The 23,838-nt window shown below is 50.4% G+C and overlaps 2 protein-coding genes across 2 annotated transcripts in view; one reads left to right on the top strand and one right to left on the bottom strand.

Annotated features, from left to right (window-relative positions):
- Positions 1-5,975: 5,975 nt before the first annotated feature.
- GPR101 (G protein-coupled receptor 101) lies at positions 5,976-8,472 on the top strand. Its single transcript, XM_019421515.2, has one exon. The coding sequence runs from the start codon at positions 6,021-6,023 to the stop codon at positions 7,470-7,472; it is 1,452 nt and encodes a 483-aa protein (XP_019277060.1). The 5' UTR covers positions 5,976-6,020; the 3' UTR covers positions 7,473-8,472.
- Positions 8,473-16,509: 8,037 nt separating this feature from the next.
- The window catches only part of LOC109250464 (transmembrane 9 superfamily member 2-like), an 87,669-nt gene continuing 80,340 nt past the window's right edge, over positions 16,510-23,838 (bottom strand). Inside the window, exon 17 of the mRNA XM_019421513.2 lies at positions 16,510-16,675. Within this exon, the coding sequence (XP_019277058.2) occupies positions 16,608-16,675 (68 nt within the window). The 3' untranslated portion in view covers positions 16,510-16,607. The remainder of the gene's footprint in view (positions 16,676-23,838) is intronic.

The following is a 23,838-nucleotide window of genomic DNA, read 5'->3' as shown; positions in this document are numbered from 1 at the left end:
TAGAGATTATCTAACCCTGCCCTCGCCTCATTTGGTAGATTCATAACACTGAGATCAGAGAGGGGAGGGGATCTTCTCAAAGTCACACAGCAAGTTAGCCACGGAATTAGGACTAGAAATCAGGTCTCCTGCCCTTCATCTCTAATCCATCCAGTTATTTCCTGCCAATATTCTCTTCCAAACCATTTGATTCGGACAGGCGTGACTTTGAAATCCAGACCTCTGTCCTGCCCAAGCCTACACCCAGATGGTACTTAATCTCCCCTGGGTTTTGCAAACACAACCTCTAGGGATGGCCTAAAGTGAATGCCAGAGCAGCTCATAACATGAAAAAACTCAAAACGCCCCCTTGGGCAGGCACTCCAGAACGAAACCATATATCATTCCCCGCTGACTTATTACGAACCCGCTAAGCAAGAAGGAGTGTGACTTAGAATTTAGATTAACTCATCTCGTCATTTCACCACCTATGGGAGCCATGTATCCTACTAAGAGAAGCCATTTTCAGCGCGACTGCGTTTGTCTTCCCACAATTCTGGCAACTCACCTGGATTCCAAACTTTCTCCCGAGCTGGGTCTCTGGGAGCCTTTCTGTTTTGCTTCTTGAGCCTTCCAGGAAGCCGTCTAGGAAACGTCCTCGCGTCGGAGTCAGAACAGGTTTCACCTCTCAGCTCCGACGCTTACTTGCTGTGTGGCTTTGGGTAAGTTATTTAACTTCTCTGTAAGGACAGGGACGGTACTATCACACACAGATTCTGAAGCACATTTTTAATTTTTTTTTTTTACTTTAGCATCTTTGAAATCAAGAGGTATATTGCTATGAGTGATGTGACAGCTAAATTTGCAGCTTTTCTTTCTTAATGATAAATGATACCTTGGATTCTAAAAATACTGTATTGATCTGTAACTTGCAGAGTTTCCTCAAGGATTAAATAGGATAAAGCAAGCATAGGGCCCGACACATGGTAGGCACTCAAGGACCCTTGTACCTCCATTGTTTCTAGAACCAATACCTGGCTGGGCTGTGGGCCTGCGATTTCCCTCGTCCAGCAGTTGGTTACATCCATCGGGGCAGTCCGATGAGGTGAACAAGACAAGGCTGGCATGCTGCTGGCCAATGTTGCTGTGTCTGACCGTCATCAGGCCCTAGACCCCTTTCTAGAAACTTCCTGCTCTCCAGCCCCACCTCATTAATACCACTATCCCGAGCTGATTTCTGCTGCTACTGAATTATGAAGGTAGGGAAAAGGACTAGGTGGCTTCTTGTGCCATCACCCCAAACTCTCCCTGTCTCGTCCCAAACAAGCTCTCCAGAATCTAACGAGGCTTGTCCGTTGAAGGGCTCTTCCAAGGCCATCAGAATCGGAGCCTGCAGGGCCTGAAGCCAAATCCACATTCTCCAAGGCCCCCCACATACCTCCAGTTGGGATGCTGATACTTGAATGCCTTTGAAATTCAAGGACACCAACTCTGTTCACGCCTGGAGGGAATAAGAGGAACCAGACACCTGAGGATTTACAACCCTCAAATATCTCCCTGTCCAGAAGAGCGCCTTTCATTTCTTTCCCAGAGCTTCCCTGGCTTTCTTGCCGTCTCCTGCAGGCCGACTGGCCTGTTCCAGAGGCCTCATCCCGCTCGGGCTCCTCCACACCCCCCTCTGCCCGCTTAGTCCCCAGGGAGGCAGCTGCAGCCTCCATGAGCCTGCCACCCTGAGGCACCCACCTTTAATATGTACCTAGAGGTTTGCGCCCTGTCCCCCAGCGGATTCCAGCAGTCCAGAGAACTCTCAGGACCACAGTGAGGAGCAGGAGAGGGTAGGATGGACCGAACTGGGCTGTGCTGTGGCCACTTCTCACAGGATTCTGTACCACGGCCAGCGTGAGGCTAGGAATTAATAACTGTGAGCGATTATCATGGGAGCTGTCTCCAGGAAAAACGACCAGGTTTATACCATTCAACCTTGGGAAGATAAAATCAGGCCTAGCAGAAAAAAGACAAATGATCTACAGCAAATGTAGGACTTAAAATCCAAAGAGCATCCTGGAGCCTGATTAGACACCTGCCTTGTCTCCCTGTCCAGAAGGCATGGGGTGCAGGAGTTGGCGGGGGGGCATCTCTCTCTAGCCCATCCACCGACTCAGAACCTTGTGCTCACTGTCGGCCCTCTCCAACACCTCCTTGCCCTTCTCCCTCACCGCTGTCAATCTTGCCTCTCTGTGGGTCTCCGTTCGGCCCCCTCCGGGTGACGTCCCAAGACCCAGCTGGTCCCCTGCCACAGCCTCCTTTCTGCTCTTTCTCCCTTCAGTGTCTCCCCCACCCCCACCCCAGTCCCGCTTCTACAGGGCCCTGGAAAAACAGCAATCTCATCGCATCACCCTGCACAGAAACCGTCAATGAACGATAATGGCAAAATGTTTATCATTGTTAAGGCTAGATGGTGGGAACATGGGAGGAGGTGATTTTCTTATTCCCATGACACCCCTGTACGTTCGAGATGGCTCAGCATAAAGCAAACCCTCAGCAGCCCTCCAGGGATCTCAGGATACAGTCGCCAGTCCCCAGACTGGCACTCGAGGCCGTTCAGGATCGGCTCCTGCCCCATTTTTCCAGCTTACCTCCTGAAGCTCACCACGCTGCTGCCTCTCCTGGCCCCCAGCTCTCTCCTGCAGCCTTATCTCTGCCAGCGCGTCTCCTTGCAGAACATGCTTTCCTTTCGGTCCTGCTTAGAAAAACTGTCTCCTCATCCCTCGGGAACCAGATGCAAATGACCCCTGTACACGGCTACCTTCCCAGGCCTGACCCTCCCTTTTTTTCTTCTTTTGGTAGGTGTGGGGGGGGGGGGATGCCTTATGCCCTGGTATCTGCCCAGGCGTGGCACAGAGCAAACACCCTGTATGTGTTTGGGGGAGACCGGAAAGTCTTGGTTAATAAAGCAGGTGCCACACTGACTTGAACTTGGGCAAGTAGGGGCTTCGGCTCCTGTCTCTATAAAACGAAGGTAATAGCAGTACCACTCTCACAAGGCTGAGGTGCGGATTCGGCGGCATTCTCTGCGTGAACAGCTTACCACAGTGCCACGCTACCTGGCATGGAGGGTGGGGGCGGGGGTGGCTGACTGTATTACAGACAGACTTCCATCAAATGATACCGTGGATCATGAAGCGGCTTCTCTCACACGAAAGGCTCCCCAAACCCACACGAAAGGAACTACCGCTCAGCTCTTGCCGGGAGCCAGAGAAAACTGTGGAAAATTGGTGACATCAAAGTCACCCTTCCTCTCTCGGGCCCGGGGGCAATTCTTACTTTGGGGGGGGGGGGGGAGGGGAAGGGAGCGGAGCGGGGTGGGGGTGGGGGGTCTTCAAAGGTCGAGGCCCGAGGCCCCGGGACCGGGTTTCTGCGCCTCTTTGGAAGAACTGTGCAGGTCTGTGGCCGGGGCCCGGCCCGCAATCCGGGGGCAAGGGAGGCACAGGTCTGCCCGAAAATCCGTCCCGGCGACAATCCCCAGTCTGTGAGGTCTCGACGAGTTCGGGGCCGCCCGGGTGGAGACGCGGGGCGAGAAGTAGCCGAGCGGGGTCCGCGGCCGCGCGCGCGCGCGCGCGCGCGCCCCTCTCCCTCCCCTCTCCCCCTCCCCCCTCCCCCCGCCGCGGGCCCCCGCGCCTCCGGGCGCCCGCGGCCTCGTGCGTCACCGGCGCGGGCGGGGGCCGAGGGGAGGGGGGCGCCGCAAGGTGAGGGCCCCGCGCCGCCTTAAGACGCCGCGCGCCCCCGCCGCCGCTCAGAGCTTCGCAGCGCTGCGCGCCGGCCGGACGACGTGCGGGCTCGGGCGCCCCCGCTCCCGCCGCGTCCCGCCGCCCCGCCGCCCCGCCGCGGGCTCCCCGCCGCCGGCGCCTCGGGAGGCAGCCCGGACGAGCGCGCGGCGAGTCCCCGAGGGAGCGGCACGCAGCTCCCGCGGCGCGACGCCTCCGCCAGCAACAGGTAAGCGGCCCGGCCCGGCTCGGCTCCCCGGCGCCGCGGCCCCGACCCCGCCGCCCTCCCCGGCCCCGCGCTCCGGCGCCCCGGACGCCCGGTCCGCCGCGGCCCCGACGGCAGCCCCGCCACGCGCCCCCCGTGCGCCCCGCGGCCCTCGCCTTTGGCCTCGCACTTCTCGCACGCGGCCTCCCGCTCCCCCCTTGCTCCCCATCCTCCCTTTCTTAGCCTGCCCTTCCTCGATTTTCCTGTCTCTGTCTCTCCGTGCCTCTCCTTCGCTTGCTGCCTCTCTCATTTCGTCGTCTCCATCCCTCTTCCTCTCGGTCATTTTCTCTGCGTCCCTGGGTGGGCTCTCATCCCGTCTCTGTCTCCCATCCTCTTTCTGTCTCTCCGGGTCTCGTTTTTTGTTGTTTTTTTCCCCCCCCCCTTTCATTCTCTCTCTCTCTCTCTCTCTCTCTGCCTCCCAGCGTCTCCCGCTCTGCCTCTCTCAGACTCTCCCGTCGCCCGGCACCCCTGCCTCCTCTCCTGCTTTCCTCGAGCTCCCCCTCCTCACCCACCCTCCGCCCCCCGCCGCCGCCGCCGCCGCCGCCGAGAGAGACCGCGGGAGGACCGGAGGATTCGGGGAGGGGGCCGAATAGGGAGGGGGTCGCGGGAGGCATCCTCCCCGCATCCAGCCGCGGCGGTGCCGCTGAGAAACTAGGAGATTTATCCGCCTGAGCCCGCGGTAGCCAGGGCGGCAGCTGGTTTCCATGGCAAAATAGTCAAGCGAGAGATAGAGATCGGGGACAGAGAAAAACCGAGGTGAGGGCTCGTCGGAGACAAATGGAGAGCCACAGAGACGCACACGCGCTGAAACATACGAAGAAAGTGTTCCGCGAGAGTCCCGGGGACAGAGGGAGAGACAGAGATCCCGATTCTCCAAGCGCACGCGCTGGCGAGACAGCCTGAGCAACGAGAGACAGGGACAACTAGGAGAGACAGCCGTAGATCGTTGGAGCCAACGGCGAGAGACAGGCGGACGGCGACAGAGACGGAACTTCGCGCGCGGAGAGACAGAAACCGCAGGGAGACACGGGGGAGACAGAGATAGAGAAGAGATGGACGGAGACGCGGAAGCGGGAGGCTTGGGGAGACGCGGAGACCGACAGGGACACGCACGCAGCGAGGGACGGTGAACAGGTGCACCGGGGACTCACAGAGATCGTCGAGGAGATAGGCTGAGAGAGACGGGGAGAGACGAGACCGCACTGGGAAAAGACGGAGGAGCGCACGCACTAGCGAGAGACATAGACAGTGACAGGGACACAGGGAGAGACGGGAGCGCAGCGGAAAGAGACGGAGGGAGAGACGGGGACAAGGCCGGGAGAAAGGCAGTGAGAGACAGAGAGACGTGCACACACAGCTACAGAGAGAGTGCGCTGCCGAAAGAGGATGGGGGGGGGGCGATGGGGAGGGAGACTGAGTCAGAGACATTGACCGAGACTTGGAGGGAGAGACGGGAGTGACGGAGAGACAGAAAGGCAAGAGAGAGCACGACAGACTGACGGAGACCGACAGCGCGCACGTGCTAGCGAGAGACCGGGAAGGAGAGACAGCGTGCGGGACACGGGCGGGCGAGAGAGTCGGAGAAAACCGGTGAGACGCGGCACACACACACCCCCCGAGAGACACGTGACGAGTGCGCTAGTGCGGGACACTGGGGTGAGAGAGACAGCGACACGTAAACAGGCAGAGACAGCGCGCGCGCATGCGCCGGCGGGAGAGATCGCTGGAGAGACGGAGAGACGGTGGGAGAGAGGCGCAGCGCGCGCGCGCCCGCTGAGGGGCCGGTGGGGGGGGGGGTGGCGCCGAGACCCCGAGAGGGAGGGGCGGAGGGGCCCGGAGGGGCAGAGGAGGTTCAGACGAGCCGCGGTCACGCGCGGACTGGCGCGGCGCGGGGGTCCCCGAAGCGGCCCCGCTCGGCGGGGTGACTAACCCGGCCCGCGTGTTTTCTTTGGTCCCCGGCACAGGCACTGAGTGCGGTCCCGGCGCGCCTCCGCCGCCCGCCCTCTGTCGCCATGACGTCCACCTGCGCCAACAGCACGCGCGAAAGCAACAGCAGCCACACGTGCGTGCCCCTGTCCAAAATGCCCATCAGCCTGGCCCACGGCATCATCCGCTCGAGCGTGCTGCTCGTGTTCCTCGCCGCCTCTTTCGTCGGCAACATCGTGCTGGCGCTCGTGTTGCAGCGCAAGCCGCAGCTGCTGCAGGTCGCCAACCGCTTCATCTTCAACCTCCTGGTCACTGACCTGCTGCAGATTTCGCTCGTGGCCCCCTGGGTGGTGGCCACCTCCGTGCCTCTCTTCTGGCCCCTCAACAGCCACTTCTGCACCGCGCTGGTGAGCCTCACTCACCTGTTCGCCTTCGCCAGTGTCAACACCATCGTGGTGGTGTCCGTGGATCGCTACCTGTCCATCATCCACCCTCTCTCCTACCCCGCTAAGATGACCCCCCGCCGGGGCTACATGCTCCTCTACGGCACCTGGATCGTGGCCATCCTGCAGAGCACCCCCCCTCTCTACGGCTGGGGCCAGGCTGCCTTTGACCAGCGCAACGCCCTCTGCTCCATGATCTGGGGGGCCAGCCCCAGCTACACCATTGTCAGCGTGGTGTCCTTCATCATCCTGCCGCTGGTCGTCATGATCGCCTGCTACTCCGTGGTGTTCGGTGCCGCCCGGCGGCAGCATGCCCTGCTGTACAACGTCAGGAGCCACAGCTTGGAGGTCCGGGCCAAGGATCGTGTGGAGAACGAGGACGAAGAGGGAGAGAGGAGGGCTGCGTCCCGGCGCCAGGACGGAGGTGAGGCCAAGGCCGAGGAGGGCGGCGTGCAGGCCGAGGAAGAGAGCGCGGAGGCCAGTGCCGGTAGGGTGGCGGCCGCGGGCAGCGAGGAGGTCCGGGACGGTGGCCCCCAACCCGCCGGCAGCGTGAAGGCGGACAAGGGCCGCGTGGAGGTCAGCCAGTGCAACGTCGACCTGGGCGAAGATGACGTGGAGTTCGGCGACGATGACCTCCACTTCAGCGAGGAGGACGTGGAGGCAGTGAACATCCCCGAGAGCCTCCCGCCCAGTCGTCGAAACAGCACCGGCGACCCCCCTCTGCCCAGGTGCTACCAGTGCAAGGCTGCGAAAGTGATCTTCCTCATCGTCTTCTCCTACGTGCTCTCCCTGGGGCCCTACTGCTTTCTGGCGGTTCTGGCCGTGTGGGTGGATGTCCAAACCAAGGTGCCCCAGTGGGTGATCACCATAATAATCTGGCTTTTCTTCCTGCAGTGCTGCATGCACCCCTACATCTACGGCTACATGCACAAGACCATCAGGAAGGAAATCCAGGATATGCTGAAGAAGTTCTTCTGCAAGGAAAAGCCCCCGAAAGAAGACAGCCACCCGGACCTGCCGGGAACAGAAGCCGGCACAGAGGGAGAGACCGAAGGCAAGACCGTCCCTTCGCACGACTCCGCCACTTTGCCTTGAAGCTAGCCGGAAGGCAAACCTTGAACTGTCCACAGTGCGGAAAACGGGAGCGGCTTTGTTTCACGCGGACCCCCCACAGCCCCACTCACGCCAACCCGTACCATTTCAGGCCGAGGTGTCGCACACATCCTTCTCACCACGAGATAGACAGACAGACAGATAAATATACGGAAGAGGTAGGAACTGGAGCTTTCCCTTAAAAGTGTGCCCCTCAAAGCACGGACTTGAGGATTCTGACTGAAATTTCGCGCCCCCCCCCCACCGCCCCCCGCCCCAAATTATTAGGCTCTAAATTTCTTAAGGCAACAAGGGCTATCCACTTGGGTCCTCGATCTGTCTCCCCAGAGCTACAACGTCCCAGCTTTTGCTCTGAGGGAAAAGGAAGAGGAAGATGACGCCTGTGAACCTGGGGACTTTTAGGCCCTCGGGTCAAGAGATTATGGGTGAGAGCTACAGCCTAGGTTCAACTGAAAGAAAAGCAGTGGACCAAATCGTTCCTGGAGCCCAAGAAGCAGAACCCGACTGACTGATCAGTGTTGTAAACTGAAGAGACCCACAGTCCGGTGCAAAGACTGTTTTGGAACCTAAGACAAAGGGCGTCGTGTGTTGAAGATACGAAGAAGGTTCCCAGATCCTCTCAAGGGACCCAGAGAAGTGGAAGAGGATATCAGGGCATGTTCGAAATGGGAAGCCAGTCCAAGGGAACAGTTAGAGAAATAACACACATCCACGAGGCTAAACAGTTGGCTGTTTTCTTTTTCTGTAAAACCCTGGGTTTGTGCATGGGCTGGGACCAAGATCATTCCATACGCATGGAAAATTGTCAGTTGACGCTAAAACGGTGTTTGTTCTGTCTCCTATTTGAGCCACGGTGGCGCAGGAATCACGCCACTACTTTGTAATGTCCCTCTTGTGGTCGAATTGGGATGCCCGTCAGAATCTTCCACATCTCCTCTGCCAGTCCCGGAGGCCTTTTCGGTCAAACAGATTTTTCCAGAAAAAAAAAAAGAAATGTAACTAGGAGTGGCCAAAAGTTTCTCAAACTCACACTCCCGATCGAGAGTGACGTGCCCATTAGAAATCTCTTTTGTGTCAAGGGGATCGTAGACCAGAAACGTGACCTCCACGTGGGGAGCAAGCGAGGCAGAATAAACATTTTTCTTCCTCCAGGCACACCCATGGGTTTTTTCTACCTGTGGCTCTCCCTTAAAGCCCTTAAGCTCCCCGGAGATGTGGAAGAGAAATACAAGAGAGTCAGAAATAGCAGAGAGGATGGTTTCTCAGTACCTAGCAAGCATCCGACCTATTTCAAGCAACCCTAGTTTCAAAGCATTCGGGTCAGACGTGTCCCGATCATTGCTATTGAAATGTATTGCTTTGGGAACACCGTTACAATATCTAAATTATCCCCAGGGTCAGTGCAGAGGGAGGGCTTTTCACATCTCCGACCCTGAAATCACTCTGGGTCACGAGATCCCTGTGTGTTCCTGGGGGCCCGGACCACGTCGACATGACCAAATAACACGGGCCCCCAAAACGGTCAAGAGAGTGTTTTTGATCGTCCTGAAGGTCAAACTAAAGCCGACTGGTGGCCAGTCAACTGTTCATGCAGAAATCCAATGTTAATATGGGTGGAGGCACAGGTGGGAGGATTTGGCTGAAAAATGTTCGTCGGACGGTTGTATATAAAGATGGCCACGTTCAGAGTTTAGCCTCATTCTTGTGCGGTTACCGTGTCTGTATTAGAACTCAAACTTCAGCCATGTAAATGCCCGGCTCACTGATATTTTCTTTATCTCTTCCTCCTCACAGATCCCAACCCGAGCTTCTCAAGGGGGAGAGGTAAACAGCAGCATTATTTGAGCTGTGAATAAGTCTGCCTGGAGATTTGGGCTTGCCACGTTCAGGATTTAGGAAAGTAGCCGGGATTGATGCAAACAGTATTAAGCTGGCCTGTCAGCTCAGTACGACCACGATAAACTTACTAATTCCGACCCCATTAACCTGGAGTGTGTGGCAATTGAGACAAGACACGCGGGCTGCTGTTTACCCTCGCGCTATCGTTCATTTTTCTACCAAAACGTATGAAGCGAATTCAGGGTCGTCAATTTATGACGCCCGTTCATTGCCACATTCTCACACTGCCCCGTCCTCAGAGGATATCTGGGTGCGGAAATAGCCTGTGTGGGCGATCCTCTTATGGGGGGAGGGGTATTGCCTCGGAGGTCTGTCACGGTCAAGAGTTCCAAGCAGCTCCGGCCTGTCCTGTGGGTAGACATGCTTACCTGGGTAGGAGACAGGCTTTCAAACGTACGTGTCCTCAAATATGACGTTGAAACTGAACTTCTCGTTTTATTTTTAAAGCTCAACCCCTCCCAAGTGTATGAGAGAAAATTGTTTGCCAAAATCCCAAATCAGAATGGAACCAGAACCTGTACGAGCGTGGTAAGTTCATTTAACAGCACACACAACATTCTCCAGGGCGCCAGCACTCGCCAACTTCCTTCTCAGAGCTCCTCTCCTCCCTGTTTTAGTCACTGTCTGTTCTTATGGCAAATTGGATTTTTCAAAGGTGAAAACCTTTTGAAAATAGACTGGAAAAGAGGACCTTCGAATCGAGAGCACTCTGCTTTGCTGACATTTTCTGCTTAATGAACAGTGGGGCCTCTAGTTAGCTCGAGATAGCAACTGCTTCCAATTTTGTGCCATTTCGAATAAAACACTATCAACTTAATGAGGTTTTACCGCACATACTCTTTTGTCATTTAAAACTCTGGAAACACACACAAAAAAGTCATCATCAGCCTCACACATCCTCATGTGCAATAGCTCTCCCTAAATGTTTCTAAAGGATGTATTCTTTTGCCAAGGCCACTTCATATGTGCAGTAAAAATCCCATTAAAGTACAGGGGCCAGACGAACCAGACTTTGAAATGATGTGATTTCCAACTTAACGATTTCCTTATTTAAAAATAATAAAGCATCTAGTTTTGCCAAGGAGCCGCAGGTGCTCTCGCTAACGTACCAATTTCAACAAGCTTGGGAAGGCGGTAATAAGGAACAAGCCCAGGGCTCCTATGATGCAAGGGTCCATCTTCTCGAAGGCACCGCCGACGGCACCTGCTGGGAAGTCCTCTGCACTGCCAGCTCCCTGCCTCCCTCTTGCCCATCACACCCCTGCCTCCACCTGCCTCACTCCCCCTCCCCCTTGCCGGGCGCTCGGTGGGCTCACCCCCTCCCATGCGTCCCCTCCTCCTCGGGCACCCAGAGCTGGCACATTCTCCAAGGGACCCCGGGGGCCCGAGGAAGCAGGGAAGGAGAGAAGTGAAGGATAGGAGTGGCCAGCAGTTAAAGGCATGTTTCCGTCCAATACAATTTAGAGATGACGGGATATCAACTTCAAATCCGACGTAAGGAAGAGGGCCATTTTATCATTTAGGAGGTAGGCACCTTGTTTCTTACCCAGAAAAGCACCCACTACCACCCATCTTCGGGGGCACATTCAATCCTGTGGACCACCGTCCACTTATTTCAGAAGAAAAACCCCACAGAACACTAAAAAAATCCCTTACCGATAAAATTACAAGGTGCCTAACGTTGCCTTACTTGATACGTAATTAGCCAATCGAGCTGAAGTTACTTCAGAAGGTTTTGTTTTCGTACCACCTTAAGGAATAACGTACGAGATTAAACTAGGCGTTCTTTCTTAGACTTTGCCAAGATGCTCTTAAAAATGTCTGAGATACACCATTTGGAAGAGAAGAATCCTGTATCACCTGGTAGTTGGAGAGCCCCCAGATCGAAGCCTCCGAGGTGGTTGGGAGGAAGGCTTCGCCCACATTTTGAGGACAAAAAAAATCAAAAGAAGTGTTTTCCCCTCGTCATGTTTTTTTGCTGTATTGCTCTTTAAGACAAAACCCATGCCGTCAGGAGAGGCTTCTCTAAAGCAAACCGTCTTTTCCTCCTAGAGCAGACGAAAGATTAGAGGAACAGTTGGCTGCCAGCCAGTTACCAAGATAAGGAGAGAAAAGCTGGTCAGTCATGGCTTTTAACCCTGTCCCTCCTTATCTCTGTCCCTCTCGTTTTCTGCGGGCCGGACAGGTGCTCTTGACCCCCCTCGAAGCCCCTCCCAGCTTAGGCATAAGGAGACAGGCCGCCGCCGAAAACGTAGAAAGAATGGAAGCCCTTGTCATAAATTCTTTCCAGTTACTTCCAAACGCTCTCTTCCTCTACGGCCCGTGCCCTGCCTGCTGGCAGCAGTCTTCTGCTAAAAGCAGCAAGACTGGCTGGAGGCAGAAGTAGGAAAGCCACAATCTGCAGAACTTGACCACTGATTGCCGCGTCACCGGCAAGTTCACCGCTCTTTGGTAAGTAGAGTAGGCACCCTCGAGGTAAACAAAGGTTGCCAACGGGAGTCAGACGTTCCCACTGTCACCTCCCAAAGCTCTTCGATCCCAAAGCACACACACACCAAGAGGAGACCGCATCGTTTCCACACTCGCCAGAGGCTCGCCGTGCCTGAGGGTTCATTACCGGATCTCCCTTATTCCAAAAACGAGACTGGTTTCGGTTCGGTGCTTTAAAGTTGAGCGGATTCCACCACCCCACCCCCCACCCCCGCTGCATCCGTGTTACAACTCTGATGTTAAAAATTTGATATTTTTGTCCGTTTCGGTGGTGTATTTCTCTCTGTAGTAGTTCTCCGAATTGTAAGCTGTAACTGTATATATAATACCAGTGTTCTTGGAGATAAGGTGCTAGATATTAGATCTTCTGTGTTCGTAGATAGTGTCACCCTCGAAAATGGGTAGATGTACATGTAACGTTAATCAAGTGCATGCGGAATTCTCTGTGTGACCCACACCTTGGTCCGTTTCTGAAGTAGAACGTAGTACATTCGTTTGTAAAATTTCATTTTTAAAGTGTATACTACAGGCTGTATAACATGGCTCCAAGGTGGGGTAGCGGGTAACGGTGCCTTTAATTCCTCAAGCCCCTGGTAGAGTCTCTGACAGGTGAGAACTCATTCTGGTACAATTGGTCACTAATGCGAATTAATCATCTCGGCTGAAGTCCCCGCTGGCAGTTCTCCACGACACTCTTGGCACTGGTATGCCTGTCGTCCACGAGTTGAACGTATAGAATGCAGAATCCGAGAAGACAATCCTTTCCCCCTCAAAGAGCAAAGACCCCCGGATAGGCTCTTGGAGTCCTGTTAGCAGGATTAAAAAAAAAAAAAAATACCGTGAACCGACAGGATTTGCATTTAGCAGGTCTGTATCGTACCCCTCCCCGCCCCCTAGAGCAGCGCCCAAACCAGAAAAAGGCTGCTCTGGGTTTTTTCTTTGGTCGGTCACCTGAGACAGAAGACAGAGCACGGGTGGGTAAATAAAGTAGTGGGACTCCTCCAGGGGTCACAGCTAAGGTGTTTGAGAATATCACAATCGTGTATCGACAGCGTTTGCGTCAGACAAAAAGAGAGAACCATGAGTTTATTATATTTTAAGAACAAAAATATTAAAACTAGAAAACTGTGTATATGTGGATACCCTCACTGAATAATGTCTCAAACTGCCTTTAATACCAAATTGTATGTGCTACTTTGAGACTGAAAACAATAGAAATCTTCATTTAGTCAACGAACAGTTCTCCTTAGTATTTTAAATCTTGAATTTAAAATGTTCCTTTTCCTTTTCCCCCCAAAATTTGTCATTTAAAAGTGCCTTTTCAAAGGATTGCCAAACTACAATCCTGGGGCCAGGTTCCCATTGGCACAACTTACCTTCAGGTGCACAAAAGGGGTGGGGCTTTGTCCTCCTCACCCGGCAAGAAGAGAAACCCCGTCACACCCCAGTCAAATTCATAAATCAATACTGTTACACGGACCAGTGTCTCAGAGACTCTGCCCAAGGACAAGGTTTCATATATTGGTTGGCTTAAATTGGATCGTTTCTAAAATGGTTACCATGCATTTTTTTTTTTTTTTTTTGCTGGACAGGAATAATGGACTCCTGCTTGGGGAAGGCAGAGAGTTTGATGTTTGTGGCTTAACTAATTATTATTGAGTAATGTTTGTGTTTTTTAAATAGGTGCTGTTAATCTGTCCTTGGTATTCTTCTTAAATATGCTAAATAAAGTCTAATTTTAACGTGCGTATCTGGTCATTATGTGGGAAGACAGCGAGGGAGACACAACCAGCTGTTCGTGCCTCCTCTTTCGCTGCAAGGGAAGATGCGGGATGAACTAACTGTATCACACAGAATGAAAGACGGGGGCTCTGAGATTTCCTATTGTGCTATCCCGATATAAGAAGTATGCAATGGGACGGGGGAACCGTCCCGATGGGCTTGCCGGAAGAGGGGCGGGTGCCTAGCCCTCTATGAATGAAAAGGATGTCAAAGTGAGGGTGGGGTGGGCAGAGTGGAGAAAGAGCCGGTGGCCTGTGGGGCTACCAGTGCCCGTCTTTATTCCCGAGGCAATGAGGTTGGGGGGGCGGGGCAGGGAATAGCCTTCATTTTCAGGAAACAGTACTGCCCAGCACCCGGGTCACCCCCCACTGGGCTCCTGACCCCCCCGGTGCCCCGCCAGTCAGGACTAGAACACCTCCCTGGGCCCAATCCGGTCACAGCCACCGCGGCTCACCAAGGTCTGGGGGACAAGAGGGCAAGTGCATATTCCCTGGAGCCCCAGGGTGAGAAAACGGTGACACCTCGAACGCCGACCATGAAATATGTACACACGGGACACGGATGAAATAGTCAAATATGTCTGAAACTTAAGAGCCCGTGAGTTCGTCTGGAGCTGACGTGCTTGACCTACTCGTAGCTCTTCTTCTGTCATTTCATCAGCAGTAGCTCAAGGAATCGCATGCCTCGTGCTTCCCGAGTGGCATTCAGGGCCCACACGCAGAGGCTCAGGGAACTATTCATCTCCGTTTCAATCAAATGAAGAGCCCTTCTCCAGTTTTCACTCCAAAATCAAGCTAAATACTGACTGACACATTGTATTTCAAGATGTTCAGAGATGGCTGCCATGAGAACCGCATGTGGCTACCTTCACCTTAGCCTGTGAATGCCTTGTCTAGGCGGCGACTTTTTCCTGCTGCAAAAATAAATTTGCCTTTCTTTGTCTTTTTAGCCCTTATTATTGAAGCATAGTTGACTTAGAGTGTTATATTAGTTTCAGGTGTACGACGTAGTGACTCGACGATTCTATACGTTACTCACCGCTCACCACGGTGGGTATAGTCACCGTCGGTCACCACACGACATTGTTACGATATTATTGATGGTATTCTCTTTGCTGCACTTTTCATCTCCGTGACTTATTTTACAACTGGAAGTGCGTACCTCTTAATCCCCTTTGCCTATTTTGCCCATCCCCCCACACCCCTACCCTCTGGCGACCACCAGTTTGTTCTCCGCATCCGTGAGCCTGTTTCTGTTTTATTTGTTCATTTGTTTTGTTTTGTTTTTTTAGATTCCACGTATGAGTGAAAGCCTATGGTATTTGTCTTCCCCTGTCTGACTTATTTCACTTAGCATAATACCTTCTAGCTCCATCCATGCGTAACAAATGGCAGGATCTCATTCTTTTAATAAATTTGCCTTTCGAGCAAACTACTACCATTAATGCAAGTAGGAGGGCTTGTGAGCTTAAATAAAACTATCAGGCAGCCAACCCGGCGGGAGAAGAGTCCCCCGAAGCTCACTATAACAACTGCTTAGTTCAAAGTATTTAGAGGAGAATGGAATTGGTTCCAATGAATCTCATAACTGCACTTACTCCTCACAGGGCTCAGCCTATGATTCTGAGACTGAATGGAAGAAAGTCGAGAGGATCTGAAAATTCCACTGTTAAGAGACACCTTTGACCTTGCGTAGCCACTCCCTCCTCTCTCACCGGCCAGCTCCAGGTCCCAGGCCTATTTGCCACCAATCAGAGCCCTGATCCTTCAATGTAGACAAAGGCATCCTAGTGGTTCGGGAATTACCTCCCTCCGTGAGGAAACCAGTCGAGTTCCACGTCCCCCCAACTCTCCTTCAGAATGCAACTCTCTGACCCTGTCCTTCTGAATTTCAATCTCCCCTTCAAGGGTAACCCGACTTCTTTGATTCCTCCCCCCCCCCCCCCCCCCCCGCCCCTGCGCGCACACACACAAACAAGTACTCCTCAGCTTAAGGACGGCTTTGAGAATGTTCATGAATTGAAGCATAGGTGTACGTTGTTTTCAAACGTTTTCCCCAATAAGGCCAATAATTATCAATAAAATTTATCACAGGAAATGTAGGATTTTCATGACTGCTTCCCCAAAACGACAAGCTGGGAGAATATTTGCCACACAAATTCCTGACATTTGGGGAGTTATGACACCTGACTATTGTTTAGTCAAAGCAAATAAATCCAAGAAAATTGAGTCCCAAGATTTTTAATCTACACACAGCTAAGTCAAACTTGAACATTCTCAACCTCCAAAGGACAGCAAACAGAAAAAGACAACCAATAACCAGAAATGTGCAGATTTAATTGAGGAATATGACAGCGGTATCTGGTAGTTCATAAACTTTATATGCTAAACCAATGTGCATTTTTAAAATGGTCATCCAGGGACACCTGGCTGGCTTAGTCAGTAGAGCACGTGACTCTTGGTCCTGAGTTCAAACCCCACAATGGGCATAGAGATAGATAGATAGATAGACAAAATGATCAACTACAAGAATGGAATACAGTTTGTCCAATTCACTGACGTTAGAAAAATTCACGTTTTATTTAACATTTATTTGACAATAGTTCTGATGCCGTATACAAAATGAGGAAGAAAAAGGAAAAAGAAAAAAAAAACATTTCATCTGAAAAGCCAGTGTGCTCACCTTTCATTTTGTAAGAAAATGTGCCTCCCTTGCTCTAATTGCTTTCAATTAAACCTTTTTTATGCTATCTTTTCAGAACGGTCTGACTTTGAATAAACCTGTTTCCCAACCTGTTTTTTCCACACACTCGGTATTTTGTGTCATACAAACGGAAGCCAGACAATGAGATTTTTAAGTGATATCTATTTATAGATGTTCATTTAGACACAGATGTATATATTCCAAAGCCACGGTGATGTGCCCGGAAGCCCCTGGGTACGTTCTTTAATCCACTTTCACCACACTGTAGATTTTAATAATAAACCAAAAGCAGGAAAAAAACCCAACTGTCCCTGAAAGAAAATGAAAAAAGATCCTTGTTAACCAGACACTATAGCAAATCAAAGCATGTCAGTTTTGAGGTGGGCCACTGATTCTCTAAGTCTCAAGACTTGTACCTTATCAAATAAAAAAAATCACCAGGCTCTCTTGCCGAGCAAAGAGGATGAGCAGAAGGGCTGGAGTAGCTTAAGTTCTCTATTTCAAAAAGGATACAAAGAGGTCCAAGGCTTGTTCCTAATATAATAAACTTGGTAGAACTTGCTTCGATTTAGAAAATGTAAATAACCGTTATCATTCTATGTAACAAAAGTGGCAATAATCTATTATTTACTTGCATACCCTGGACATATATTAGGGTTTTTTTTTTTTAACATTTCTTTATTTTTGAGAGAGACAGAGACAGAATGCGAGTGGGTTAGGGGAAGAGAGGGAGGGAGACTCAGAATCCGAAGCAGGCTCCAGGCTCCGAGCCGTCAGCACAGAGCCCGACATGGGGCTCAAACTCACAGAGTGTGTGATCACGACCTGAGCCGAAGTCAGACGCCCAATCAACTGAGCCATCCAGGCGCCCCATATTAGTTTTATAAATCAAAGTTTTGTCTTATTAGACTTGAGAAATATCCCATTTCTGGGGATTTATCTAAAAGAAATGACCCCATAGAAGGAAAAAAAATTACATCCAAAAATGGCGTTCATAATACTATGATTTATGATATTGAAAAATGAAAAACAAACCAAATGCCCCCAAATAGGTGACTTAGCTCAATGCTGGACTAAGTGCTCAATGAAATAAGACAGTCGTCAAAAGTGCCTGGGTGGCTCAGTTGGTTAAGCGTCCCACTCTTGATGGTCGCTCAGGTCATAATCTCCCGGTTTGTGAGATCAAGTCCCGCCTTGGGCTTTGTGATAACAACACGGAGCCTGCTGGCGATTCTCTCTCTCCCTCTCTTTCTGCCCCATCCCTGCTTGCTCTCTCTCTCAAAATGAAATGTTTTAAGAAATGACAAATTTAAAGCAGCATGGGGCAATCTCTGTCATATGGCGTTAGGTAAGCCAGACCTTAACTCACCAGTGTGGACGCGGTATATACACTTAAACCCAAGGACCAGATAGAGCAGAGCGTGGACAAAAGAAAATACCTTTATATTTACGGTGATACAATCCTGGGCAAATTTTTCTTCACCATAGGATTTCATTGATGTTCGGGTTATAAAAGCAATTCTCAGACATTAAGGTTCAATGACTCAATCAAAGAGAACTCCAACAGTTCTCTTTCCCAGATCCTATAATCTAATGGGGCACCCCAAGACAATTCAATCGTCTAGGAAAACATCTTAACCACAGAAAGCATTAGGCAGGACTTGGTCCCTTTTTCTTTGCCATTCTCCAAGCTCAGAATAACTTCCCATCCAATATACTGTCATGACACTTCCCTCCGTCCCTTCAAAGCTTCCTCTTCCGAATCCAGCAACTTCAGGGGTTCGGGAGACAACGATGCGTAGCTAACACGTGCCTCCAAATCTAAGACATTCCTGGCTTCAATTTACTGCATATTATCCCCATAACCTACGGAAATGTCTATGAATTTTCAACTTTTTGATGCTCTACTTACAATACCCAAATTGTCTCCTACCCGAGACACAAATACCCAGCAACCCTCACACTGTTCTGATAGTCGACTGAGCTCAGTCAGCTGACTTCGGAGTCGGGCAGGCACTTAGCTATACGATACAGAACAAGCTACCCATCTCTCCTGCTCCTCCTGAGTGAAAAGGAGTTATATTCCCACCCAAATAACAGGCTTGACCTGAGAGAAAAAGGTAAGATACATGAGCGTACCCGTCAGAGTAGAAATTACAAGAAATTACAGCTGCCGTTCATGTTCTGATTTGAAAAATAGGTTCATATTGAAAAATATGGTCACGTGGGGCTTATTTGACTAGCGTAGTAGGACTCAAGATTGCCTGTACCCTGGAATCATCTAGGGAGATTTAACAACTACTAATGCCTGGGTCACAACCCCCAGAGATTCTGATTTAATTGATCTGGGATGCAATCTCAGTATCAAGATTTTTAAAACCTCCCCAGGTGATTCTAACATGCAACCAGGGTTTCAGAATCTGTGGACTAGCGGGGCGCCTGGGTGGCTCCGTCCGTGAAGCATCTGACTTCGGCTCAGGTCATGATCTCACAGTTCATGAGTTCGAGCCCCGCGTCGGTCTCTGTACTGACAGCTCAGAGCCCGGAGCCTGCTTCGGATTCTGTGTCTCCCGCTCTCTCTGCCCCTCCCCTGCTCGTGCTCTCTTTCTCAAAAATAAATAAACATTAAAAGAAATTTTTTAAAAAAAGAACCTCTGGACTAGCCTGCCTGCCTTCCTACCTTCCTTCATTATATGTAAGCAAACATAATTAAGCATAAAGAGAGGTGGGGAAATTTCTCTTCTGAAGGTCACTGAACCACACAATTGAAAAAATAACTTAAAAGGATCTGGAGAAATTAATTTTTTTTTCTACAACTCAATTGTGTGTAGCACAATTTGAAGGTAGAAAAACAGAGACGGGCCAAAAAGGGAGAGAACGATCGCTTCGGTGTCTCTGTCTACTTTTGCCTCAGGTCAGAGAAAGTACTAAAGCAATACGAGAAATGTCCCGGTTTCTTTCTAAGCTTCATAACCTTTTCCCGTTAGGTCAGGGGATACATAAGAAAAAGGCAATCTCACCACAGAATCTTGATGAGGCACTCCAAGACAAGCAGAGAAGCCCATTTTTCCCCTTGTCTTTTCCCTAATTGCAGTCCTAGCACATTCTACTCAATATAACCAACCTTTAAAGGGTCTTCCCACAGCCACGGTGGGCGCTAAATTCCAATACACATTAATTTAAGAATGTGCAGCACTGAGTAAACCATGCAGACAAAAGCTTTTCCTCAAGTTGGAATTAAGACCGTGCGTTGCACGAAGGAATGAAGAGAAAGCTTGTTTGGAGAAGAGAGTCTTGAGGGTCGTGACTCCCTTCAGCCATGTTTGATTCAGTATTCATGAAGCACTCTCCCCGGGCCTGGCCCTTGCTGGCCAATGGGAAGGACAGACAAGGGCTCTTGTAGGGACTGATCTCAGGTGATGTCTACACACTCCTATCTCTACTTACATAGACAACACGTTAAATCCTTCTTCATTTGCATCCACATCTTGTGGATCCACATCACCAAGACCTGCCAGTTCCAACTACTTATGACCTTTGGAATCACCCCCTCCATCCGTCTGCCCAACTGCACAGCGACTGGGCCTCCAGCCACATCCTCTTCGTCTCTCATCTAGAAAACTCTCTCGGCTTGTCTCTACCTCCAATCTCTCTCTTTCTCTCTCTCTCCCTCTCAAATCTATCTTCCACTCTGTCAGAGTGACGGTGAGATTTCCAAAGCACAATTTTGATTACCATGCCTCTACTTAAAACCTTACATTGTTTCCCATAGCAGAAGCACTCAAACTCTGGAGTGTAGGAGAAGCCTTTTAAGCTGTTAAAAATAAACATCAGCAAGGATTCTGATTCAGGGCTGTGCGATGGGCCATGGGCATCAGATACATTGGTTTTAAATAATTTTCACAAATGAATGGGATGCACACCCACATTTGAAAACGACGACTGGATATAAAAATTCCAACTCCTTAGGGTTGGCACACGAAGCCCTCCAGGACTGGGCCCGACCCTACTTCTTTAGGACTTGTTCTTGCCACTTGCCATCCCATGTCTTAAATTTCTTTTTTTTTTTAATGTTTATTTATTTTTGACAGAGAGAGAGAGAGAGAGAGAGAGAGAGAGACAGAGCATGAGCAGGGGAGGGTCAGAGAGAGAGGGAGACACAGAATCCGAAGCAGGCTCCCGGCTCTGAGCTGTCAGCATACAGCCCAACGCGGGGCTCGAACCCACAGACTGCGAGATCATGACCTGAGCCGAAGTCGGACGCTCAACCGACTGAGCCACCCAGGCACCCCACCCATGTCTTACATTTCAAACTCCGGCAGCCCAAAGTTACCTATAGATCTCCACATACCATGCCTTGCTCAGCCTGTCAGTTCCCCCTTCACCCTGTTAAGACTCAGTCTTCCCTCAAGACTCCACTCTATCACTTTCTCCAGCAAAACTTTTTCTGATCTCCTTCGCTCCCCCCACCACCTATGCCTGAGCTGGGAGGCCCTGTTCGGGGCTTTCACAAAAGCCTGGGCTTCACTCTACTAGGCTCCTTGCCACAATGCATGGAAGTGATCTATTTGGAGGTCTTCTCTCTCCAGACTATAGCCGTGAGGCTAGGGGTTAAGCCTTGCTCAGTTTTGTACCCCCAGTGCTTAGCATAGTGCTGAACACGTTGTAGGCAGACAACACTCGTTTGTTAAACTGAACCGTTTGAATGAACTGCATAGCAATGTAAGCTCCACGAGGGTAGAGATTTTTATCCCGTTATATAAAGTTTTGCTCACGGCTAAAGTCCCGGCCTCTAAGGACTGACGCACAGTAGGTATTCAATATATACTTCTTGAATGAATGGCAAGAATTTGGAGAGGGCATCACAGAGAAGATACTCTAAAGCAGGACTCAGGGGCATTGGAGGATGGGAGACAGCTATTTGAGACAGAGCAAAAAGTACCCATAAAGGCCTGGAACACTTAAACCCCGGCAGTGTTAAGGAACAGCGAGAACCATGGCAGAAGAATTGGGACATTAAGGATGTGTCATCAAAGAACGAAAGGAACATTGGGGAGCCTGGCTGGCTCAGTCAGAAGCACACACGACTCGATCTTGGGGTCGTGAGTTTGAGCCCCATGTTGGGAAGAGAGATTACTTAAAAATAAATAAATAAACTTTGAATATATTTTTCAAAAATTAAAAAAAAAGTACGAATTAAGGGAACACCAAAGACGGCATATAGGAGAAAAAGTAGGTGAGAGCCAAATAGGGAATGCCGAGTTAAGAAGTTTGGATTTGATCAGGCAGGTGCCTGGGAGCCAACGAAGGCACATAAGCCAGAGAATGAGACGACCAAACTTGTAGTTCATGACGATGACAATAATGATGATAATAATGCTAATAATGATGAGCATATCTGCTGTGTCCTAAATACTTACATGCTCAGCTCTGGGTTAAGTGCTTACATGTGCGATCAGATTGAGTTGAAGTCTCCGAGGTAAGTACTAGGATTTTCCCCACTCTGCGAGGAAAGAGAGGCTCAGACAGCCCGTTGACTTGCCTCACAACACCCAGCCAATAAGCAATACAGCTGGAGCTCAAAGCCAACCCTGTCCGATTGTTCCAGGTTAGGGAGATCAATACAGGTTGAGGTGACCATGAACTGCTTTGTGCAGAAAGACCTCGAAGAATAAGCACCAGGTGGACACAAAAAGCTTGGGGTGGAGGGAGTAGACATCAGTTCAGGTATGAGATGCCAGGGAATGTAAAATACACAATACGAGAACGCCAGAGAATGCAGATTCTGCTTCCCTTCCAAACTAGAGGAATACCGGCTACTAGGGGCCCAGAGCTGGAGGAGGCCAGCAACCACTTGCGCTGGGAAAAACAATGGGAGCCAGAAGTTTTCAATATCCTTGAGAATCGACGGGACTCTGTCCTGCTCATTTCTACAGCACTTAGCATTTAGGGCCATAAATGTAAGTTGAAATCAAAATGAGCTGGGACTGAAGAAGTAATGAAACTATTCCAGAGGAAAAACTAGAAGAATGTGCCTCTGTTTTTTTGTTTGTTTGTTTTTTGTGCCTCTATTTTTTTGAAAGAAGTGTCAAAAGGGCATGGGAAACACTTGAGATACTCTGTTTTCATCATGGATTCCCGAGGGCGATATTGTATTGTCTTACGTGCGCCGATCAGCTCTCCCGATTAAGAGCAATCTACCTGGCCAAACAGAGGACCACAGAGGAGAGTCCGTGGGCATTCTTCCGTTGTTGGTTTGGCCTCCGCCCAAGGAGAGTCTCTCTCTTGAAGAGGACATGCAGAGTTGTATTTAAGAGAATGAGCTTTGGAGTCAGACCAACCTGGGTTTGACTGAATCATAGCTCCAACGCGTACTAGCTGAGTGACTTTGAACAAGTCACTTAATCTCTCTGGGTCTCAGTTTCCTCACCCATACAATGGGACTTATATGACCTAACACGTCGTGATAATTAGACAATTAGGTGAAAATTAAGTGAGATAAATATATGCAAACAGTTGGTACATAGTCAACTCAACAAAAAATAAATAGTCTCAAATCTGTGTTTCCGTATTCCCTATTAGCACATTGCCAAGCCCATAGAAGCTTAATAAATATTTGTTTGTCGGTTAACAATTAGCATTAATACGTCTTTATCCCTTTTTTTGATTTTTTGGCCTTTAGAGCCGAAAACTTTAATAAGGCGGAGACAACTTGGTGTCGTAAAATACAAAAGGCCCACTAGAGCTAACATTTGTGTGTTAAGGTAATTGGACTTTTCCTTCAGGATATTTCATCTTACACTGATAAACTATTACACAGTAGAAACTCTCAAAACATATTGAGCGTCGTGAGGCTCTTTTAACGAATAGACATACATTCAAAGCACAGACACTTAGTGAGAAAGCCACCAGAAAGGCACTCTGCACCTGGCTGACACTTCTTCTGGGTCTCAAACGCTCCTTGTACCACACTGGCTTCAACACCGCACAGTGATTGGTGGTTCGGAGTCTCAGATTCTAAACATAATCTTGATTCCTGAGACGATCAAAATTGTCTTTTGAAAATAGCATCAACTCCCAGGTAAAAGTGAGGTTCAGAAATAGTTCACTCTAGACCAGGGTTTCTTAACGGTGGCACTGTTGGGCATTTGGGGCCAGATAATTCTTTGTGGTAGAGGGCTGGTCTGCACATAGTAGGATGGTTAGCAGAATCCCTGGCCCCCACCCACTAGATGTCACTACCAACCTCCCAGTCATGACAATCAAAAATGTCTCCAAGAGCACCTGGGTGGCTCAGTCGGTGAAGCATCCGACTTCAGCTCGGGTCATGATCTCACAATCGGTGAGTTCAAGCCTCATGTCGGGCTCTGCACTGACAGCTCAGAGCCTGGAGCCTGCTTCAGATTCTGTGTCTCCCTCACTCTCTCACTGCCCCTCCCCCACTCACTCTGTCTCCTCTCTCTCTCTCTCTCTC

The sequence above is a fragment of the Panthera pardus genome, unplaced genomic scaffold, assembly GCF_024362965.1.
Source record: "Panthera pardus isolate Hobbes unplaced genomic scaffold, ASM2436296v1 HiC_scaffold_27, whole genome shotgun sequence".
Lineage (NCBI taxonomy): Eukaryota > Metazoa > Chordata > Mammalia > Carnivora > Felidae > Panthera > Panthera pardus.
This window is presented reverse-complemented; position numbering and strand designations above follow the sequence as displayed.